The 24482-nt window shown below is 44.4% G+C and overlaps 1 protein-coding gene across 4 annotated transcripts in view; it reads left to right on the plus strand.

Moving 5' to 3' along the window:
- ubr2 (ubiquitin protein ligase E3 component n-recognin 2) overlaps positions 1-23582 on the plus strand; it is a 27124-nt gene extending 3542 nt beyond the window's left edge. The window contains exons 6-45 of one of the 4 annotated variants that reach the window (XM_030441897.1): positions 1121-1259; positions 4651-4713; positions 4816-4936; positions 5015-5122; positions 5246-5334; positions 6122-6220; positions 6964-7127; positions 7222-7321; positions 7414-7542; positions 9525-9708; positions 9947-10008; positions 10160-10270; positions 10478-10543; positions 10630-10746; positions 13188-13251; positions 13622-13746; positions 14146-14198; positions 15081-15183; positions 15269-15317; positions 15425-15579; positions 15843-15945; positions 16107-16216; positions 16532-16615; positions 16737-16918; positions 17430-17638; positions 17729-17822; positions 17958-18119; positions 18204-18292; positions 18465-18525; positions 18924-19072; positions 19178-19233; positions 19824-19920; positions 20024-20091; positions 20343-20481; positions 20590-20680; positions 20821-20951; positions 21078-21186; positions 21396-21530; positions 21765-22037; positions 22123-23582. In XM_030441897.1, the coding sequence (XP_030297757.1) occupies positions 1121-1259; positions 4651-4713; positions 4816-4936; positions 5015-5122; positions 5246-5334; positions 6122-6220; positions 6964-7127; positions 7222-7321; positions 7414-7542; positions 9525-9708; positions 9947-10008; positions 10160-10270; positions 10478-10543; positions 10630-10746; positions 13188-13251; positions 13622-13746; positions 14146-14198; positions 15081-15183; positions 15269-15317; positions 15425-15579; positions 15843-15945; positions 16107-16216; positions 16532-16615; positions 16737-16918; positions 17430-17638; positions 17729-17822; positions 17958-18119; positions 18204-18292; positions 18465-18525; positions 18924-19072; positions 19178-19233; positions 19824-19920; positions 20024-20091; positions 20343-20481; positions 20590-20680; positions 20821-20951; positions 21078-21186; positions 21396-21530; positions 21765-22037; positions 22123-22264 (4585 nt within the window). In that variant the 3' untranslated portion in view covers positions 22265-23582. The other 3 variants (XM_030441896.1, XR_003986931.1, XM_030441894.1) reach the window with 3 other exon arrangements.
- The last annotated feature ends 900 nt before the right edge of the window (positions 23583-24482 follow it).

Consider the following 24482-nt stretch of genomic DNA (forward strand, 5'->3'; position numbering starts at 1 on the left):
TTTCATTTCAAGCATGTGATCTTTGTAAACTCACCTGTGGCAAGTAACAGGTGCTGACAATATAGAAATCCAAACTGAAGCCAGTTAGTGTATAAAAGTTGACTCAACCTTTGTGTTGTGTCCCTGTGTGGGCTACAACAATTATGGAGAAGAGAAAGAAGAGCTGAGAATTTTCTGAAGACTTCAGAAGCAAAATTGTGGAAAAATATCAACAATCTCAAGGTTACAAGTCAATCTCCAGAAACCTTAAAGTTCCTTTGTCAACTGTGCGCAATATTATCAAGAAGTTTATAACCCATGGAACTGTGGCAAACCTCCCTGGACGTGGACAGAAGAGAAAAATGTATGAAAGAATGCAACGCAGGATAGTGGAGTCGATTACCGAGTGCAGTAGAGTTCCGCAGCTCAAGGATAAATATGTATAATTATTACTCCATGGAAATGCAATCAAAGTTCATATAGTCTTACCTACCAGTTTATAACAGTTATTATCGAGAGCGGACGGGGAAAAGAACGGAATTAAGCATTTCTAACTGCACTCGGTAATCAATTCACAGGGCTTCCCCACAACAGGAAGCTCCAGCAGGAGAGTAGTGAGCTGTGTTCACTTTACAATCACAATCCGGCTAATCTAGCGGAGGTTTGATGCCTTGAACTAAGTGCTGGGACCCTGTTTGTACTGTTGGTGCTGTTCTGAGCATTATTTGTGGCTTTTTGATGGTGGTTTCTTGTTGGAGGTGTATACTGCAGTGTATTGTTATCGTGTGGTCTTTTCTGAGGTTGCTAAAGCTACGTAAGCTAGCGGTCTGCGAACTTGATCTCTCTAGGGAGGGTCTTACTCAGTGTCACGGTGTGTTAGACCATGGATTAAACTTACACCGGAATATCCCTTTAAAGGAAATAAACATGTGTATACCAAAACATTTGTAATTGTACTTTTCTAGGAGAAATGGTGCATCTTCTTGAAAAGTTCCAGGAGTGCCAACACTTTCGTCCATAACTGTGTTTATATATATATATATATATATACAAAGAGCCTCCACATGTTTAGATATTACACATGAAAGAATTCTTGAAACTGTTTATGATACTGATACTGTGTGTGTGTGTGTGTGTGCAGGGAGAAAGGAGACACCTACTACTGCATGTTGTTTAACGATGAGGTCCACACGTATGAACAGGTGATCTACACGCTGCAGAAGGCCGTCAACTGCAGCCAGAAGGAGGCTGTCAGCTTCGCCACCACCGTCGACAGAGACGTCAGTACAGTGATCATATACATTACTGTCATTATGTACACATCATATATATTACTGTTATTATGTACACATATACATTACTGTCATTATACAAATCATATACATTACTGTCATTATACACATCATATACATTACTGTCATTATGTACACATATACATTACTGTCATTATACACATCATATACATTACTGTCATTATGTACACATCATATACATTACTGTCATTATACACATCATATACAGTGTTTCCTCCAGTATTTTCTGAGACTGTGGCGCTTGTGGGGGGGGGGGTACTTACTTATGTCATAGGCTATTTAGGGAATGCTCTCACACAGCCATCATGAACGCATGGGCTTGGAATGAACATTCATGTTGTAAAGAAATATTTGTATTATTTGTTTTAAGAGAGGAGTTTTCCAAGTCAGAGTCCTGCACGGGTGAAAAATATTGTACTGTGTTGGACACAGATGCGGATCGGGTCGGACGCCTGGAGAGGCGGGTCGGGTTTTATGATTGCCATTTTCAAGGCGTCACTTATCATCAGTCATTATTAGCGACACAAATGATAAGCATTTATATTTCATATGAGCTCATTAATGCGTGCTTGCGCCTTCCCAGAACTCCCATTCCCCACGCTGGCTTACTTTCACTTTGAAAAATTGCGTCCGTCCAATTTTCCTTCGGACGTCGGTATCAATTTATAGCGGGTCGGCTCGGGTGCGGAATGTAATTTGTGCTACTGTTGGAAAACGGGTCGGATGCGGTTATATATATGGCGGGTTCAGGCTGGTTTGCAAAATAAGACCCGTGCAGGACTCTGCTCTAAGTGACCATTTTAATCCTCTAGCTAATTATCAAGCTAAATGTCCAACATGCTAGTTAACGTCAAATACTGCGGTGGAAGACGACGGTAAAATATTTCCTTTCTCTAACACTAGATTTATTTATGCCTGAATTTTTAAGGTGTGGCGACTTTTATTTTGCCGTGGCGGTGCGCCACAGTCAATTACATGTAGAGGAAACCCTGATATACATTACTGTCATTATGTACACATCATATACATTACTGTCATTATACGCAACATATACATTACTGTCATTATGTACACATCCTATACATTACTGTCATTAAACGCATCATATACATTACTGTCATTATACGCAACATATACATTACTGTCATTATGTACACATCATATACATTACTGTCATTATACGCATCATATACATTACTGTCATTATACGCAACATATACATTACTGTCATTATGTACACATCATATACATTACTGTCATTATACGCATCATATACATTACTGTCATTATACGCAACATATACATTACTGTCATTATACGCATCATATACATTACTGTCATTATACGCAACATATACATTACTGTCATTATGTACACATCATATACATTACTGTCATTATACGCATCATATACATTACTGTCATTATACGCAACATATACATTACTGTCATTATGTACACATCATATACATTACTGTCATTATACGCATCATATACATTACTGTCATTATACGCATCATATACATTACTGTCATTATACGCAACATATACATTACTGTCATTATGTCCACATCATATACATTACTGTCATTATACGCATCATATACATTACTGTCATTATACACATCATATACATTACTGTCATTATACGCATCATATACATTACTGTCATTATACGCAACATATACATTACTGTCATTATGTACACATCATATACATTACTGTCATTATACGCAACATATACATTACTGTCATTATGTACACATCATATACATTACTGTCATTATACGCATCATATACATTACTGCCATTATACGCAACATATACATTACTGTCATTATGTACACATCATATACATTACTGTCATTATACGCATCATATACATTACTGTCATTATACACATCATATACATTACTGTCATTATGTACACATCATATACATTACTGTCATTATACACATCATATACATTACTGTCATTATGTACGCATCATATACATTACTGTCATTATGTACGCATCATATACATTACTGTCATTATACGCATCATATACATTACTGTCATTATACGCATCATATACATTACTGTCATTATGTACACATCATATACATTACTGTCATTATACACATCATATACATTACTGTCATTATGTACGCATCATATACATTACTGTCATTATGTATGCATCATATACATTACTGTCATTATACACATCATATACATTACTGTCATTATACGCATCATATACATTACTGTCATTATACGCATCATATACATTACTGTCATTATACGCAACATATACATTACTGTCATTATGTACACATCATATACATTACTGTCATTATGTACACATCATATACATTACTGTCATTATACACATTATATACATTACTGTCATTATACGCAACATATACATCACTGTCATTATACGCAACATATACATTACTGTCATTATGTACGCATCATATACATTACTGTCATTAAACGCATCATATACATCACTGTCATTATACGCATCATATACATTACTGTCATTATGTACGCATCATATACATTACTGTCATTATACGCATCATATACATTACTGTCATTATGTACGCATCATATACATTACTGTCATTATTTACGCATCATATACATTACTGTCATTATACGCATCATATACATTACTGTCATTATACGCAACATATACATTACTGTCATTATACGCATCATATACATTACTGTCATTATGTACGCATCATATACATCACTGTCATTATACGCATCATATACATTACTGTCATTATACGCATCATATACATTACTGTCATTATACGCATCATATACATTACTGTCATTATACGCATCATATACATTACTGTCATTATACGCAACATATACATTACTGTCATTATACGCATCATATACATTACTGTCATTATACGCATCATATACATTACTGTCATTATGTACACATCATATACATTACTGTCATTATACGCATCCTATACATTACTGTCATTATGTACGCATCATATACATTACGGTCATTATACACATCATAGACATTACTGTCATTATGTACACATCATATACATTACTGTCATTATACGCATCATATACATTACTGTCATTATACACATCATAGACATTACTGTCATTATGTACACATCATATACATTACTGTCATTATACGCAACATATACATTACTGTCATTATACGCAACATATACATTACTGTCATTATACGCATCATATACATTACTGTCATTATACACATCATATACATTACTGTCATTATACACATCATAGACATTACTGAAACGCCCAGGTGATGATTTTTGTGTGTGTGTGTGTGTGTGTGTGCGTGCGTGTGCAGGGCAGGAAGTCAGTTCGATATGGTGATTTCCAGTTCTGTGAACAGGCCAAGTCTGTTATAGTGGTGAGTGTCTCACTGATGACAACATAATACAGATAATGTGACGAGAGAAGATGGAGGTGTTGAGTAAAAGACAAATGTTATCCTCCTCCCCCTCCACCTCAGAGGAACACCAGCCGTCAGTCGAAGCCTCTCCGGGTGGAGGTGATGCACTCGTCTGTTGTTGCTCACCAGTGTTTCGCTCTGAAGGCTCTCAGCTGGTTGGGACAGGTCATCCAGTACTCTGGTATGTCTGCACTGCATTACCCATAATCCCTCAGTCTGTGTGTTCTGTGTGTGTAGTGAGTGTGTACATGTGTTTCAGACGGGCTGAGAAGGGTCCTGTGTCAGGTCGGCCTGCAGGCAGCAGCGGAGGCAGAAAACTCCTCACTGGTCGACCAGCTGATGCTCAACGACTCCAAGATGTGGAAAGGTAACATCACACACACACACACACACACAATACACATTTTTTTACATAGGGATTCTACACCTTTAACTCGTGTGTGTGTGTGTGTGTGTGTGTGTGTGTGTGTGTGTGTGTGTGTGTGTGAAGGAGCGAGGAACATCTACCACCAGCTGCTGATGAACAGCCTCCTCATGGACCTCAAATACAAGAAGATCTTTGCCATCCAGTTTGCCAAGGTAACACACTGATCAATACACTGATCAACACACCTGTTTGTTGTGAATTCATTTATTTTAAATTGCTATCACCTGATTGGTCACTCACTTTATAAGCTGACATGATGACATCACGGTGTGTCGGCTGAATATCTGGCAGCATTAAAGCTGAACGCTGACTGCTGTGTGTGTGTGTGTGTGTGAGTGTGTGTGAGTATGTGTGTGTGTGTGTGAGAGAGTCAGTTTGTGTATGGATGGTGATGTCATCATGATGTCACTGAGATGATCAGTAACAGAACAGCAGCTCTGAATGAATGTGATTGTTGCCCCTGAGCTCGTCTGCTCAGGCGCTCAGTGTTCCAGTGTGACCTCTTTAGTTCTGGTCAGTGTTGAGCCTGGACTGACCCTGATTGGCCACCATTATCCTCCAATCCCTGAGAGCAGCAGGATGTGACGTCATCAGGTGATCAGAGGCAGAGAGCAGGTTGTAGTTAAAGGTTTCTGTCCTCAGAGTGACGGTTCCCTGTGGGTCGGACCCCTGCGGGTCTCAGGACACAGCTGAGGGGTTGTGAGGACCTGAGCTGAATCTTTTATCATCACAGTGTGTTAACGATAACATCTCAGTTGGGTTGATGAAGGAAGGAGGTCTTTTATCAGGGACTATTTTCAGCAGCGCATTAATCCAGTGAGCACTTAATACTATGAGTTAGATAAATAACCTGGGTTGGGTGGTCAGTGGTGGGGCGGGGGGCGGGGGGGTCGGCCCAGCGACCTCTGACCCGGAGGTGAAATGTCGTCCCCCCTCTAGAACTACAGACGCCTCCAGACAGATTTTATGGAGGACGACCACGAGCGAGTGGTGTCAGTGACCTCACTCTCAGTTCAGCTCTTCACCGTCCCCACCATGGTGAGTACTGCTTCCTCCTCCTCCTCTGCACCTCCACACACCTGTCTCTCTCTCTGCCTGTCTCTCTCTCTCCTGCTGGTAGAGTTATGAACGCTTGCAGTGCGACTACGTGAGAGACGACCACGACCGTGAGTTCTCCATCACTGACCTGTCAGTACAAATATTCACCGTCCCGTCGCTGGTGAGTTCAGTCTGACTGTTTGAGTCGGAGGTGAGAAGTAAAAGACAGAATGTTCCTCACTACACCTGTCCACCTCTTCAGTCATCACCCACAATCATCACACAGCTTTACCTTCATCAAAGTTTGTTTTTACACATTAATCATGATGATTATTTTTGATGATGATTCCTGTCTGAATTTATACAAAGTTTATTAACAAAACTCAAAACTTTAATAACAAAAAATATTTCAGCAAAATAATTTCCTGATAATCCAGAAGTTGTTTTTTAATTCTCATTATCATCTTCATCTGCAGACTTAATGTACAAACACTGAGCTGTCACTATAATATTTGTGAATATTAATTATATATCTGTTATAATGATAATTATATAGATCTAGTCGGTATTACCCTGTGATATTTTTAGATAAAGAAATTCTTCTGTTGTATTTGTTATTTTCTGTTGCAGTTAATATTTCATCCATAAGGTGGCGTAGTGTCACCAGTATATTAGAACTGAGCTGCTGTTCACACAGTCCGTTATGTTTGTGATAAAATCATGTCGTCCTGTGTGTGTTACAGGCTCGGATGCTGATGGTGGAAGAAAACCTGATGAAGACCATCATCAAGACGTTTGTGGATCACCTCCGTCACAGAGACCTGCAGGGACGCTTCCAGTTCGACCGCTACACGGCCCAGCAGGCCTTCAAGTTCGGACGAGTCCAGAGCCTCATCGGAGACCTCAAGTGAGGACCGGTTCATTTACTGTTATACACCAGTTATATATCAGTTTATATACCAACTGTGTGTGTGTGTGTGTGTGTGTATGTGTGTCTGCAGGTACGTGCTCATCAGTCGTCCCTCTGAGTGGAGCGATCAGCTCAGAATAAAGTTTCTTGAAGGGTTTGAAGCTTTTCTGGAACTGCTCAAGTGTATGCAGGTAACACACACCTGGAGACACACACCTGACACTTACCTGGACCCGCAGCCTGTCTGTCTCTTGCTCTGACCCTGTGTGTCTGTCTGTCTCAGGGTATGGACCCGGTGGTGAGACAGGTGGGGCAGCACATAGAGATGGAGCCTGAGTGGGAGGCAGCGTTCACTCTGCAGATGAAACTGACACACATCATCTCCATGATCCAGGAGTGGTGCTCCACTGATGTGAGTACACTGATGTGTACTAGTACTCTAGAGTACACACAAGTACTGCATACTGCTATACACAACACAGTAGGACTGCAGGGGCTGGTAATGATCTCAGAAACCAACATTACCTGATCTCAGTCACGTTGACTACTGTGTTTAAAGAGCTGCAGCCTCATCAGTAGATACACCCGTTAATACACCTGTAATACACTGTTAATACACCTGTAATACACCGTTAATACACCTGTAATACACCTGTAATACACTGTTAATATACCTGTAATACACCGTTAATACACCTGTAATACACCTGTAATACACTGTAATACACGTTAATACACCTGTAATACACCTGTAATACACCTGTAATACACCGTTAATACACCCGTTAATACACCTGTAATACACTGTTAATACACCCGTTAATACACCCGTAATACACCGTTAAGACACCTGTAATACACCTGTAATACACTGTTAATACACCTGTAATACACCGTTAATACACCTGTAATACACCGTTAATACACCCGTAATACACCGTTAATACACCTGTAATACACCTGTAATACACTGTTAATACACCGTTAATACACCGTTAATACACCGTTAATACACGTTAATACACCTGTAATACACCTGTAATACACGTTAATACACCTGTAATACACCTGAAGGTATTAACCCTACAGAGGTGAGAACGCAGCCAGTCACAGTGATGTTTGTGACCTTGACATCAGCTTTGTAATCACGTCATTGACTCTGAGTTCAGTCCGACTCCAGTCAGCTGCTGCAGGTGAGAACAGGTGTGGGAGAACAGAGTCTGTCTCTGGCTGGTTCAGGTGGATAAAAGCCCAAATAAACACACTGTACACGTGTGTTTGTTTATGTTGTGTGTTAGGGCTGCACAAAAAATCGCGATCTCGATTCACACATACACGTGATCTCATTTCTACACACAGCAATTCTGAAGCATTTTATATCTCGAGCTGAATCTCAAACAAATGCTTCTATTTTCCTCCCGGATTTTTTGAAGCGCCCCCAAACGCAGCACTGCCGCTGGCTCCTCCCTCAACCTGTGGTAAAGCGTCTTTACAACACGTGATTCAGTGGCGGAAGCCCGCCTGCAGTTGAGTGTTTGGAAGGAGTGAGTGAGAAGCCGTTTTTAGACGGAGCAGCAAGCCGCCAATCTGCCCGTCCTATTGGCGGCTAGGTCCGCGGTTTTAGACAGAGGGCGGCAAATTGGGGGTCTGTTTTGGTCCGCCGATTTGCCGCCTCGGAGGGTACACTTATTTCCGCCTCGCCTGCTAGATGAGCAACTGGACAGCCGCTGAGATCAGGAGATGCTAGCGTCTCCTCGGTCTCTAGCTGTTTGGTTGTATTAGCTTGTTGTTGTAGCCACAAGCTAGGAACGGTCGCTACTTTCAAATTAAAAGCCCCCCGCTAAGAACCCAGTTCTAAACTCCAATGGGGTGCAATGTAAAGCTCTTATTTTGAAGAAAAATTCGTTGTCACTGTTCACAGCCCAACTTCGAGCTTCACGTCACGTCACATGTTTACCTCTACCTCTGAGGCGGCTTTTGGAAAAGGAAGAATATTACACCTCCGTTTTAGAAAGCCGATCACAGCAGCTATCACATATCACCTAGCCAAAGCTACGGCCCCAATAAACACGGTACAACATGAGGATTAAAGGATGCCCTCTCATCTTGGAGACTATTTTTTTTTTTAACTTTGTAAAAATCATTTCTCATCCAATGATAGAACTTGAACAAAACAAAAAAAACATTGCTTTGGCAGAGGCATAGTAGTATCTGCCATACTACGACGTTTTTTTTGTTTTGTTCAAGTTCATCAGTGCAATAAACATTTTGTGAAAAAAAATCGGGCCAGAGAATCGTGATTTCAATTCTAAGCAAAAAAAATTGATTCACATTTTTTCCAGAATCGTGCAGCCCTATTGTGTGTACACATTAATGTGTGTGTCTGTGTGTCAGGAGCGTGTGCTGATCGAGGCGTACAGGAAGTGTCTGAGCGCGCTCAGTCACTGTCACAGCAGCCTGCCAGACGGTGAGCAACCAATCAGCTTGAGTCTGGCCGGTCACTGTGTGGAGACGTTCAGGTACCAGGTGTCTCAGGACAAAGTGTCCATACACCTGCCGGTCTGCAGATTGCTGGCAGGTAAACACACACACAAGCACACACACTTCCTGTTTTATAACGATGTTTTCTGTTTGCTCTTATATGAACTGAAGGAAAACTGTAAATTTATACAAAATTATGATAATTATTATTATATTGATAAATTATTAATTATTATAATTATTGGTAATTAATGTTGAAACTTTGGTTTGATGGTTCTGGTCCGATGTTACGTTGTGTTGCTTTAATACCTTCATTCCTTCTGTTTGATCGTCAGGACTCCATGTTCTCCTCAGCAGGACAGAAGTGGCCTCTCGTTTCCCTGAGCAGCTTCCTCTGGTCAGTACCTGTCTGTCTGTGACGTCACGCCAGCTGTCGCCAGTTGTCTCAAAAGTAATAACAGTCAAACGCTTTTATTGTGAAGTTCAAAGAGGAAGTATTAACAGGAGTGTGTGTGTGTGTATGTGTGTGTGTGTGTGTGTGACCTCAGGGTGAACTCAGCCCCCCCCTCCTAATCGAACTCCCCCTCCGCTGCCTGGTGCTCTGTGCACAGGTGCATGCTGGGATGTGGAGGAGGAATGGCTTCTCCCTGATCAACCAGGTGAGATGATGATGATGATGATGATGATAAAACACATCTTGTAGGTCCCGTGTGTCATACATCATACATGTTCTATTGAACATGTGAGTGAACACATACGAATACAATCAGTCATGTACGAGATGTAAATAAACTGGTTTCGTCAGATTGTCTCGACATGATTTATAAATAAAGTTGTTTATGTGACATCATCTGTGTGTTTCTCAGATTTATTATTATCACAACGTGAAGTGCAGAGTGGAGATGTTCGACAAAGACGTCATCATGCTGCAGGTACACACACTCTACTGACGCTTTACTGAATCTACTGACACCAGGTGGGTCTGCGTGTCTGAAGTTGTGTCTGGTTCTGTTTCCAGGTGGGAGCGTCCATGATGGATCCGAACCACTTCCTGATGATCGTTCTGAGTCGATTTGAACTGTTTCACATCTTCAGCTCCGCAGACTGCAGGAAGAGATACAGAGAGGCCAACAAGGTCAGTACTGACTCTACTGACACTCTACTGACTCTCTACTGACTCTACTGACACTCTACTGACTCTCTACTGACTCTACTGACACTCTACTGACTCTCTACTGACTCTACTGACACTCTACTGACTCTACTGACTCTCTACTGACACTCTACTGACACTCTACTGACACTCTACTGACTCTACACTGACTCTACACTGACTCTACTGACTCTACAGACTCTACTGACTCTCTACTGACTACTGACTCTCTACTGACTCTCTACTGACTCTACTGACTATTCTGATTCTACACTGACTCTACTGACTCTACTGACTCTACACTGACTCTGTACTGACTCTACTGACTCTCTACTGACTCTCCTGACTATTCTGATTCTACACTGACTCTACTGACACTCTACTGACTCTACACTGACTCTCTACTGACTCTACTGACTCTACACTGACTCTCTACTGACTCTACTGACTCTACACTGACTCTCTACTGACTACTGACTCTCTACTGACTCTACTGACTCTCTACTGACTCTACTGACTATTCTGATTCTACACTGACTCTACTGACTACACTGACTCTCTACTGACTCTACTGACTCTACTGACTCTACACTGACTCTACTGACTCTCTACTGACTCTCTACTGACTCTACTGACTCTACACTGACTCTACTGACTTTCTACTGACTCTACTGACACTCTACTGACTCTACTGACACTCTACTGACTCTCTACTGACTCTCTACTGACTCTACTGACTCTCTACTGACACTCTACTGACACTCTACACTGACTCTACACTGACTCTACACTGACTCTACTGACACTACTGACACTCTACTGACGCTCTACTGACACTACTGACTCTACACTGACTCTACACTGACTCTACTGACTCTACAGACTCTACTGACTCTCTACTGACTACTGACTCTCTACTGACTCTCTACTGACTCTACTGACTATTCTGATTCTACACTGACTCTACTGACTCTACTGACTCTACACTGACTCTGTACTGACTCTACTGACTCTCGACTGACTCTACTGACTATTCTGATTCTACACTGACTCTACTGACTCTACTGGCTCTACACTGACTCTCTACTGACTCTACTGACTCTACACTGACTCTCTACTGACTCTACTGACTCTACACTGACTCTCTACTGACTACTGACTCTCTACTGACTCTACTGACTCTCTACTGACTCTACTGACTATTCTGATTCTACACTGACTCTACTGACTCTACTGACTACACTGACTCTCTACTGACTCTCTACTGACTCTACACTGACTCTACTGACTACTGACTCTACTGACTCTACACTGACTCTCTACTGACTCAACTGACTCTACACTGACTCTACTGACTATTCTGATTCTACACTGACTCTACTGACTCTACACTGACTCTCTACAGACTCTACTGACTCTCTACTGACTACTGACTCTCTACTGACTACTGACTCTCTACTGACTCTACTGACTATTCTGATTCTACACTGACTCTCTACTGACTCTCTACTGACTACTGACTCTCTACTGACTACTGACTCTCTGACTCTACTGACTATTCTGATTCTACACTGACTCTACTGACTCTACTGACTCTACACTGACTCTACTGACTCTCTACTGACTCTCTACTGACTCTACTGACTCTACACTGACTCTACTGACTTTCTACTGACTCTACTGACTCTACTGACACTCTACTGACTCTACTGACACTCTACTGACTCTCTACTGACTCTCTACTGACTCTACTGACTCTCTACTGACACTCTACACTGACTCTACACTGACTCTACACTGACTCTACTGACACTACTGCCACTCTACTGACGCTCTACTGACACTACTGACTCTACACTGACTCTACACTGACTCTACTGACTCTACAGACTCTCTACTGACTACTGACTATCTACTGACTCTCTACTGACTCTACTGACTATTCTGATTCTACACTGACTCTACTGACTCTACTGACTCTACACTGACTCTGTACTGACTCTACTGACTCTCTACTGACTCTACTGACTATTCTGATTCTACACTGACTCTACTGACTCTACTGACTCTACACTGACTCTCTACTGACTCTACTGACTCTACACTGACTCTCTACTGACTCTACTGACTCTACACTGACTCTCTACTGACTACTGACTCTCTACTGACTCTACTGACTCTCTACTGACTCTACTGACTATTCTGATTCTACACTGACTCTACTGACTCTACTGACTACACTGACTCTCTACTGACTCTCTACTGACTCTACACTGACTCTACTGACTACTGACTCTCTACTGACTCTACACTGACTCTCTACTGACTCAACTGACTCTACACTGACTCTACTGACTCTACTGACTCTCAACTGACTGCAGTAACACCTTCACTGACGTGATGCTCTGCTGTATGTGTGGCAGGATGTGGTGCAGCAGAACAACACTCTGATCGAGGAGATGCTTCACCTCATCATCATGGTTGTCGGTGAGTTTGTGCTGCTTCAACTTGTTTCACAAAGAAAACTTCTGAGCAGTGAAATGTGCTTGTGGTTACCTGGTCAATCAGGTGGAACAGGTGAGTCGTTTTCCGTGTCACACCTGTGTGATGGATTGTGATGACCCTCAGCACTTCACAGCTGTTATGTACTTGAGGTGTCCTTGATGACGACGGCTCGAAAATCGTGTCTATTTTTTGTTTCGTGCTCCATCAACGGTGATGTCGTGGTTTCTTTCTTGTGACAAATGTACTTATTGATAGTCTGCTAAATGTAAATATAAATGATGAAATGTGGCTCAGGGTGAACTTTAATAACCTCTGTGATCAATATTTTAACTGTCCATTCTGTGGTGTGCAGGTGAGCGCTACGTGTCAGGTGTGGGTCAGGTGGAGGCCTTTGATGAGGTCAGAAGAGAAATCCTCCATCAGCTGTCGATCAGACCGATGGCTCACAGCGAGCTGGTGAAGGCCCTGCCAGAGAACGTGAGACACCTGTGTGCCTGGTTACCTGTGTGCCTGGTTACCTGTGTGCCTGGTTACCTGTGTGTCTGGTTACCTGTGTGCCTGGTTACCTGTGTGCCTGGTTACCTGTGTGCCTGGTTACCTGCGTGCCTGGTTACCTGCGTGCCTGGTTACCTGCGTGCCTGGTTACCTGCGTGTCTGGTTACCTGTGTGCCTGGTTACCTGCGTGCCTGGTTACCTGCGTGCCTGGTTACCTGCGTGCCTGGTTACCTGCGTGCCTGGTTACCTGCGTGCCTGGTTACCTGCGTGCCTGGTTACCTGTGTGCCTGGTTACCTGCGTGCCTGGTTACCTGCGTGTCTGGTTACCTGTGTGCCTGGTTACTTGTCTGTTTACCTGTGTGTTCTTTTTTTTGTCTTCAGGGGAACAAGGAGACGGGTCTGGAGAGAGTCATCGACAGCGTGGCTTCATTCAAGTCAGTCAGCTTTCTTTAACACTTCCACCTTAAAGTGAAACTCTCGCCAAAATGCAACCAAGGCTTTTTTGTGATTGAATATGAGTCAAACCTTCGTGTAAAAGCATAATTACAATGAAAGAGGCACTTTTAAGATTTACCATATTTTCGTTTTCGTGTCAAACTCATTTTCAATGGGAGTGCTACGGGCACTTTTACGCTAGCATCAAAATCTCTCTGTTTAAAACAGTAAGAAGTCTCGACACAACATGAAACTTTGCTGGTAGTATCACCAGGGTCTCTACACATGAACACGAGCATTGAGAACATTGTTCGCCCTTCCTTTGTTTGAAAAAAAGGGAAAAGAATTGCTTATGTATTTCTATACAACTGGTATGAATTTCTTTTTTTTTTTTCTTAAAAACTCAAGGCAGCCCTACTTTATTTTTATTTTTGTTTTGTCTGTTTTTTAAAAAAACTGAAAAGATGGTTAACTGTATGTAAGGTCAATTTGAAAGAGGACTATGGATGGTTGGTGAAGATGTGAAACCAAATAAAGAAGAGAATGTCAAGAAAAAAAAAGAAAATAATTTTGACCTGAAAACGAAACTACAGTAAATCTTAAAAGTGCCTCTTCCATCGTAATAATGCTTTTACATGAAGGTTTGACTCATAAACATTCACAGAAAAAGCCTCGTTTGCATTTTGGCGAGAGTTTCACTTTAACATCCAGCAGTCCACCTTAGGTACACACTCCTTCCTGTGAAACTGACTGTGTGTGTGTGTGTGTGTGTGTGTGTGTGTTGTGTGTGTGTGTGTTGTGTGTGTGTGTGTGTGTGTGTGTGTGTTGTGTGTGTGTGTTGTGTGTGTGTGTTGTGTGTGTGTGTGTGTGTGTGTGTGTAGGAAGCCAGGTGTGACGGGTCGAGGTCTGTATGAGCTGCGTCCTGAGTGGAACAAACACTTCAACCTGTACTTCCATCACTACAGCAGAGCTGATCAGTCCAAGGTACACACTGATCAGGTTATTGATGAGGTTTCTGGTCGGGTTATTGATTCAGTTATTGATTTTGATCCATTGATGTGTGTTGCAGGCTGAGGAGGCTCAGAGGAAGCTGAGGAGACAGAATGGAGAGGACACAGGTAAACACACCTGTCTGTCGCACACGCCTGCCTGTCTTTGTTACATGTCAACAGGAAGTGACCTGTGTGTGTGTGTGTGTGTGTGTGTGTGTGTGTGTGTGATCAGCCCTGCCCCCCCCCTCTCCCTCCCCCCCTCTGTCCTCTGTTTGGTAGTCTGGTGAACCTGCTGCAGTGTGACGTGCTGCTGGCTGTAGAGGGCGCTGTGCTGCAGTGGGCTGTGGAGCCAAGCGGAGGGGGCTGGACCGAGTCCATGTTGCAGAGGGTAAGACCACCACAGACCCTCACAGAGACCCACACAGACCCTTACAGAACCCCACAGACCCACATAGACCCCCCACAGAACCTAGTAGACTTCCACAGACCCTCACAGATCCCGACACGCTTTTATTCTGACAGTCACACATTTGTTTAAGATTTGCCAGCAGTTTCTTCAGTTTGACCCTCAGAGGCTGCCGTAGTTTCCTGGTGAGAAAATAACTTGTTAATAATCAATGTGTGTGTGTGTGTGTGTGTGTGTGTGTACAGGTGCTCCACCTGGTGGGCGTGGCTCTGCTGGAGGAGCATCAGCAGCTGGAGAACAGCAGCGGAGACGATGACGTCACCTTCAACTACACCAGCAAGATCACACGTCAGTTCACTCACAGAACATCAGATGAGACATCAACAAAACAAAATTTACTAATTTTCTGACGGGGGAAACGAACCTGCTGCAGCGAGGACAAGACCTCCGTACACGACGCCCGCTCTACCAACTGACCTAATGAGTGTGTGTGTGTGTGTGTGTTTCAGGTCCAGGTGAAGCTCCAAGTACTTCAGGAAGTGTCCTGGCTCTGTTGGAGAGTCTGCAGAACGCTCCTCACCTGGAGGTCCACAAAGACATGATCACCTGGATCCTCAAGGTAACGCTGATAATACAAATGATCACTTTGCTCACAGAAGTTTAAACTTGTGAAGTGATCAGCAGTGAGCGAGTCGTTAGTCGTTGATACGTGAGGAGGATTTTGTCGCAGTGTTCGTAGATGAAACTGCTCTCAGGACAGTTTGATGTAGCAGAGCAGATCCTGCCGCAGAGCTCCGTCCTGGTCTCTGTCCTGGTCTCCGTCCTGGTCTCCGTCCTGGTCTCCGTCCTGGTCTCCGTCCTGGTCTCCGTCCTGGTCTCCGTCCTCTCCGGAGTTACTGCAGATCATCTGAATGTTTCTGTTGTTTGTGTTCAGATGGTGACAAACATCAAAACCATGAGAGAACGAACATCCTCCGCCTCCACCGTCACCATCAGCCAGGGACAAGGACCGGAGGAGGTGCGACTCACTGACTCTTTATAGATATGAATGAAATCAAACTGAAACAAAGTGTTTTTTCGAGACATGTTTGATTATTGATTACCCCTGATATACATCTGATCGGTGTTGTCCCCTGCAGACGGTGCGAGACAAAGACAAGGCGGAGAGGAAGAGGAAGGCGGAGATGGCTCGGCTCAGGAGGGAGAAGATCATGGCTCAGATGTCTGAGATGCAAAAACATTTCATCAACGAAAACAAAGAACTCTTCCAGCAAAGTCTGGAGGAGCTGGAGGCCTCGACATCTGCTGCAGCCGAGCACAGGTACAGCTGTGAACACCTGTATACACCTGTACACATCTGCTGCTGCATGGAACAGGATCACAGTAGAGTTCAGTAGATAAATGGTCCGATCAGCTCTTGATCATTAAAATCGACGAGAGAGCTGACAGGTAGACACACAGGTGTAGACAAACAGGTGTAGACACACAGGTGTAGACACACAGGTGTAGACACACAGGTGTAGACACACAGGCGTAGACACACAGGCGTAGACACACAGGTGTAGACACACAGGTGTAGACACACAGGTGTAGACACACAGGTGTAGACACACAGGTGTAGACACACAGGTGTAGACAAACAGGTGTAGACAAACAGGTGTAGACACACAGGTGTAGACACACAGGTGTAGACACACAGGTGTAGACACACAGGTGTAGACAAACAGGTTTTGAGGGTTGAAGGTCGCTTCCTCTGATGTTATGAAATCATCTCTAAAATATTCTGTCCTCCTCTCCTCTCCTCCCCTCCTCCCTTCCTCTCCTCCTCCCAGTCCTCTCAGTTTGGACCCGTCCTGTGTTTCTCAGGTGTGTGTTGGTCCCAGGAGAGTGGGCGGAGCAGAGCGTCGTCAGTTGGTGACCTGCATCCTGTGTCAGGAGGAGCAGGAGGTCAGAGGTCACGGCAGAGCCATGGTGCTGGCAGCGTTCGTCCAGAGATCAACAGTTCTGTCCAAAAACCGCCGCAGGAACCTGCCCGACCCAGGTGGGGCTAGCCTCAATGTGACATCATCAGAGCAGCGACCAATCAGAGTTGATGAGTGTTGATTGACAGATGTGTGACTGTGTGTTTCAGAGCATCACGACCCTCTCTTCATGCACCCTGACATGTCTCTGGGCATCCACACGGCCAGCTGTGGACACATCATGCACGCCACCTGCTGGCAAAGGTGACACACCTGCAACCAATCAGACGACAGATCTCCAATAAGCAGTCAGAAACACAGTGAAAACTGGATGTGATTAACACTGGCTACCTGTGTGTGTGTGTGTGTGTGTGTGTGTGTGTGTGTGTGTGTGTGCAGGTACTTTGAGGCGGTGCAGTTGAAGGAGCAGAGACGTCAGCAGCGTCTTCGAGGTCACACGAGCTACGATGTGGAGAACGGAGAGTTCCTGTGTCCGCTGTGCGAGTGTCTGAGCAACACTGTGATCCCACTGCTGCCACACACACACTCACCTGACCGCAGGTACGCACACTCACCTGACCACGGGCACATACACACATATGACCAGAGGGACACACTCACCCGACTCTCTCGTTTTCATTTCAGCGTCGATCATCCCAGTCTGGAGGCGTGGCTTAAAACGACCAATCAGCAGATAGCAGCGCTGCACTTCGCCCACAGGAAGCAGTCTGATGGTCAGTCACCTGTCAGTCATGTAGAGGGCGGAGTCATGATGTGTGTATGATGTCATGAGGATTAGCTCCACCTGTCATTTATCTCCATCAACCAATCAGCTCACAGTCAAATGAGCCAGTGAGGGTTAAATTCACAAGTGTGTGTGTGTGTGTGTGTGTGTGTGTGTTTCAGGTGTCGCAGAGGGGGCGGAGCCTGCTGTCCCTGAAGGATTCAGAGTCGACTTCACTCCACAGTGAGTCAGCAGCTGTTTGTATTGAACCTGATCCATCAGTTTCTGCTGAATAATCAGATATATTGATAATTAAATTAATTGATCAGCAGCTGTTAAAGAATTATGCAGCCTGTGATGTTCATGTTCCCCTCAGGATGAACTGTAATAACCCAACATGTTTACGTCTCTGAGACCAAACATCTGCAGAGCTGATGACATCATCAGCCTCAGCTGGACTCTGTTTACTGATGATTAGCTCATGTTAGCATGCTAACAGGCTGAATATTGAACCTATGAGCTCCTGTGCAGCCTCACAGAGCAGCCAGCAGGACTGTAGACTGTCCGTCTGGACTAAAACCTGAGCTTTGAGTCACTGAAGGTGAAGATGATGTCAGCAGTGATGTCACTGTCTCCCTCAGGAACCCGTTCTCCAGCAGCATCAGTGAGATGATCACCACTTTCAGCATGTCCACCTACAAGGTGGGACTGAAGGTGAACCCCAACGAGCAGGACCACCGCGTCCCCGTGCTGATTTGGTCCACCTGCGCCTACACCATCCAGAGTATAGGTAACACACACACACACACACACACACACACACACACACACACACACACACATACACACACACACCTGAAGTGAGTGTTCTTGCTGACGGTGTGTTTCTCTGCAGAACGCCTCCTGATGGACGAGGAGAAGCCGCTGTTTGGAAGTTTACCTTGCCGACAGGTAACACACCTTCAGTCTGCACAGAATAGATACTCAGGCTGTGTCTCAGTTCAGGTCTGCATCCTTCTGAGGAGCATTTGAAGGCCAATTACGTCACAACGCCGTGCGAAGGCTGTCCGAATCTGAAGGCTCCTCCAGATGCTCCTTCTTTTCCCTCTTTTTGGAGGAAGCACCACTACGATCCTTCGCAGCCTCCCATATCCCAAGATTCTTTGCACGCCCGATAAAAAGAAAGAACGAAAGAAAGAAAATGGCGACATCGCATGGCGTAGATCGCGGGCCTGGACGGCAGAAATCGTGACGTAAGGGTAAGGGCGGGAACATCTAGCAAAGGCTAGACCGTCCCATTTAACAGTGACGCGGCGTTCAAAGGTCTCTCCAAAGGACTCACCTTTGAAGACCGCAAAGGTGAGTCCTTCGGAGGATGCAGACCCTGATTTGGGATACAGCCATAGAGATGGGCTCTTTGATTGGATGGGAGGGGCAGAGGGGCGGGGTTTATAGGGGATGAGGTCACCACACAAGACAGCTGATTGATGAGAAGTGTGTGTGTGTGTGTGTGTGTGTGTGTGTGTGTGTGTGTGTTATAGGACGACTGTCTGAGCTCTCTCACCAGGTTCAGTTCCTCCTGTTGGACTGCAGCTCCAGTGACGACGACACACACACACTTCATCAGATTGCTCGCAGGTACACACACAGTTCACAAAATACTCACTGTACCCATTAACAGTTATATATGTGAGTAATAAGTGTGTGTGTGTGTGTGTGTGTGTGTGTGTGTGTGTTGCAGCCCTGGTTCCGGACTCGCAGGTAGAAAACACTCCGTGTATCCTCGACATCGACATGTTTCACCTGCTGGTGAGTTTCATCACATACGTCCAGCTACCTGTCCAGTTACCTGTCCAGCTACCTGTCCAGCTACCTGTCCAGCTACCTGTCCAGCTACCTGTCCAGCTACCTGTCCAGCTACCTGTCCAGTTACCTGTCCAGTTACCTGTTCAGTTACTTGTCCAGCTACCTGTCCAGTTACCTGTCCAGTTACCTGTCCAGCTACCTGTCCAGGGACCTGTCCCTGAGTCCAGTCTGACTCCAGTTCTTCGTCCCTGCAGGTTTACACCGTGCTGTCCTACAACTCGGTTCACAGTTTGGACCAATCAGGACGCAGTGGGGTAGACTCAGCCCACCTCCACCTCCTTCACCTGGTCACTGTGGCTCACCTGGTTCAGGTTCTTCTCACCTCCACCACAGGTGACTCACACACAGGCAGAAATACTGACAGAACACACACAGTCATATACTGCAGGTGTTTGTTTGTGTCTCTCTCTCACCTGTCTGTCTACCTGTCTGTCTGTGTAGAGGAGGTGTGTATGGATCAGGACAGTCTGGCGACAGAGGAGGAGGAGCTCACCTGTCAGCTCTACAACACACTGAGGAAACACCTGGGCAGGTGAGCACACACAAATTTGGACAGTATATTTCTATATTGTCCAAATTTTTTGAAGATTATAAAGTAAAAAGCCAAAGTCTATGTTTTATCATAAAATAACTGTGTGTGTGTGTGTGTGTGTGTGTGTGTGTGTGTGTCAGTGTGTTACCTGAAGTCACCTCTGGGTGGCAGCTGTTCCATTGTGTAAAAGTTGGCGTCCTGCCGTTCCTCCGAGCTGCTGCCCTCTTCTTCCACTACCTGAACTCTACAGCGCCGCCTGCTGACCTGCTGGGTAACTGCACACACACATTCATGTTCTCAGAGTTTCTGTACTAACGATGAAAGCTAAAACTTTCATCAGAAACTGAGAGTTTAATGTTGATCAGACAACAGATGTCAGGAGACGTGGTGTGTGTAGTTGCAGGTCCTGGTCAGTGGGAGGCGCTGTGCAGCTACCTCAGTCTGCCCGCGAACCTGCTGCAGCTCTACCAGAGCCAACACACACTGCTTGAGCCGCTCATACACAGGTAACACACACACACACACACACACACACACACACACACACACACACACGGTGTGTGTTTTCCCACAATCCTTCAGTCCTCCTCAGTCTGGATCATCACCACACTTCATTAACATTTTCACTCATTACTGTCGACATGTTGCTTAATTGTGTCACAGGTGTTCAATTTAACACAGGTGTGTGTTTTCGTTTGTGTGTGTGTGCGTGCAGGTGGTGTTGTCATCCAGGTGTGAGACAGAATCTGCAAGGGGGCGGAGTCATCGTCAGGTTTCCCAGAGAGTCGAACAGACTGATTGAACTGCCCGAAGATTACAGCGTCCTGATCAACCAGGCGTCCAGCTTCACGTCAGTACACACACACACACACACACACACACACACACACACATACAGGTGTGACAGGAGCTTGTGATTCTCAGGGAGGTGTCATGTTACAGTGATGTCACAATGATGTCACACCAGCACCTGTCTGCATCATGGTGTTGCCATGGACACCTGTATGCCTTTAGAAATCATTTTGAGATAATCACCTGGACAGGTGTGTGCCTGTGTCTGAGCCATACTGTGTTACCTGTGCAGGTGTCCTCGCTCAGGTGGAGACAAGTCTCGAGCTCCCACTCTGTGCCTGGTGTGTGGCTCCATGTTGTGCTCTCAGAGCTACTGCTGTCAGACGGAGGTGGACGGAGAGGATGTGGGAGCCTGCACCGCCCACACCTTCACCTGCGGCGCCGGCCTCGGCCTCTTCCTCAGGGTCAGAGAGAGCCAGGTGTTGTTTGTTGCAGGTAAAACGAAGGGCTGCTTCTATCCTCCACCGTACCTCGACGACTACGGAGAGACGGACCAGGGCCTCAAGTAGGTGTCAGCAAACACACACACACACACACACACACACACAGTTAATTTATTTGTTTACCTGTGTGTGTGTGTGTGTCTGCAGGCGGGGGAACCCCCTCCACCTGTGCGCCGAGCGTTACAGGAAGATCGAGCGTCTGTGGCGTCAGCATGGTATCGCTGAGGTCATCGGCCACGCTCAGGAGGCCAATCAGACGCTGGTTGCCATCGACTGGCAGCACCTGTGATGTTTGGCTCCGCCCTCCCATAAACACAGCTGATGATTGGCTCTCTGTGTTTGTCTCGCCCTTCCTGTCAACCAATCAGCTTCCTGCAGCCTGGCGTTGAGCTCAGATCAGCCTTCAGGGATTTTTTCGCGACTCTGTGGATCTGTTTGATGGAGGCTCCTGTCCTTTGACCTCTGACCAATCAGAGAGAGGCAAAAACTCTTACTCCACCCTCTCGCAGACAGGAAGTTAGACAGATTTCTTTTTTTGAATTTTTTTATTAAAAATTTCGTGAGATTTTAATTTTAGTTTTGGGAGATTTTCTGATTTTCTGTGAACCTTTAAAATGAACACGACCAAAGTGAAGCCCCGCCCACCTGCTGCTGAGACACACAGGTTGGGCAACAGCTCAGCTGAGGCAGTTTTTTAATATTTCAGTTATAAAGTCGTTCCTCTCGGCATGATGGGAAACAAAAAGAGCGTGAATCAGCGGTCGACGCCCACATTTCTGATTCGCTCAGATTCACACAGACGTGTTGTATCGCACAGGTAACACTTTATGTTCTTGACAGAAAATATCTCCCAGGTTGCATTTCACCAACAAGCAGCCAATCGCAGAGTAGATTCTGACGAGTCATCCGTTCAGTGTCAGCAGCCCCTGAGGCTCATGGGTAATGTAGTTTATAGACCCTGTACGATGGAGCTTCAGAAGAAACATCAAAATAAGTGACCGCAGCGACGGGCCGAGAGAAATGGTTTGTGGTTTTATTGATCATCGATCAATAATTGTTATAAACGGAGGATTGAACTAAAGCGGAACAGAATCATACTGAAGGCTTTTATTGTGAAATGTCTTCCTGTTTGTCCTGCAGAAAGCTCCTGAATGATCAATGAAACAGATTATCAGTAATAATCATGTTAATCATCTTCTGAGTGTCTTATCGATCAGTTTGAAAACATATCAGATCACATCTCAGATCGACGTATTGATGAGGAATAAACAGCTGATCAGTTTTTACTTTAGTTTTAGCGTTTTATTTGAACAGACTTGTGTGATGTCACTTCCTGTTAAATGAGTTGAATGTTTATGAGTTTGTGACGAACAGAAACAGAAATCTCCTTATTTATTTATTTATTAGTTTCTTATAAGGACTTTGACTTTATTTCCATTTTTTTTCTTGTTTTTCATGAGTTTTATTTTGTAGAAGCTTACAGGAAGTCGCCTCCTCACGCTGCTTCAGTTATCACAACTCACTTGTTAATATGTGAATTCTTGTATAAATGAGTACATGTACAATATTGTATAAGAATAACAAAACCAATAAAAACTTTAAAAGGACTCATTCTGTTTGTCATCATCAGCCAATCAGATCGATTGATCCTCAGAGTCAGCTGTCTGTCACGATGGCGGCGCTGGAGGTCGGATGGGTTCATCCTCTGACACGTGCACATTTTGCAAACTTTGATTTGAGTTTCAATCAGTTTTATCAGGTTTTAAACAAGCAAAGATCAGATTACAGACAGGAAGTGAGCACAGATAATAACTGATCTATAATAGCAGTTCTAATAATAATGATTAGTGAATTACAAAATAAAATCACTGAGAATCAAAATACAAGCAGACAAAAGCTTTTCTCTGTTGATCAGATGAAAACAGTTTCATTCTGATCGTTACTGTCAGTGATGTCGTAACCATGGAAACATCAGAGTGACGACAGTAACTGACAGCAGTTGAGCGCTCGTGGTCGACCCGAGAAGAGTCGCTGCTCATATCTTGTTTGCGTCTGATGACGTCACCTGTTCATAATTTACATAATCAATACCCCTAAAATGACCATATATGGCTTCTTGTTTGTTTCCTAACACAGCAGGTGTTTCACTGGACAATATGACAATCAAATCATCAAATTATTGAAATTAAAAGACAGAAACGTCTGCAGAAATCAGCAGCTACGATGATGATGGTGATGATGATGAAGTTTATTTTAGTCCAGGTGTGAAGACGTCCTGCACTGTGAAGCCTCGCTCGTGTGTCTCAACCAGGAAGTTGGTGAGTAACATGGAACTGAATCGAACATCAAAAACTGTGTCAGGAAATAAAATATGATTATATCTCTAATATTCTTTCATTTAAAAATGTAATTCACAAAGAGAACGACTCGTCAAAAGGCCCGAGTCCAACAACAGCACTGAAGTTGTGTGTTTGGATCGCTCCACAGGTGAACAGCTGACCGCTAAC

Source organism: Sparus aurata, chromosome 15 (assembly GCF_900880675.1).
Source record: "Sparus aurata chromosome 15, fSpaAur1.1, whole genome shotgun sequence".
Classification (NCBI taxonomy): domain Eukaryota; kingdom Metazoa; phylum Chordata; class Actinopteri; order Spariformes; family Sparidae; genus Sparus; species Sparus aurata.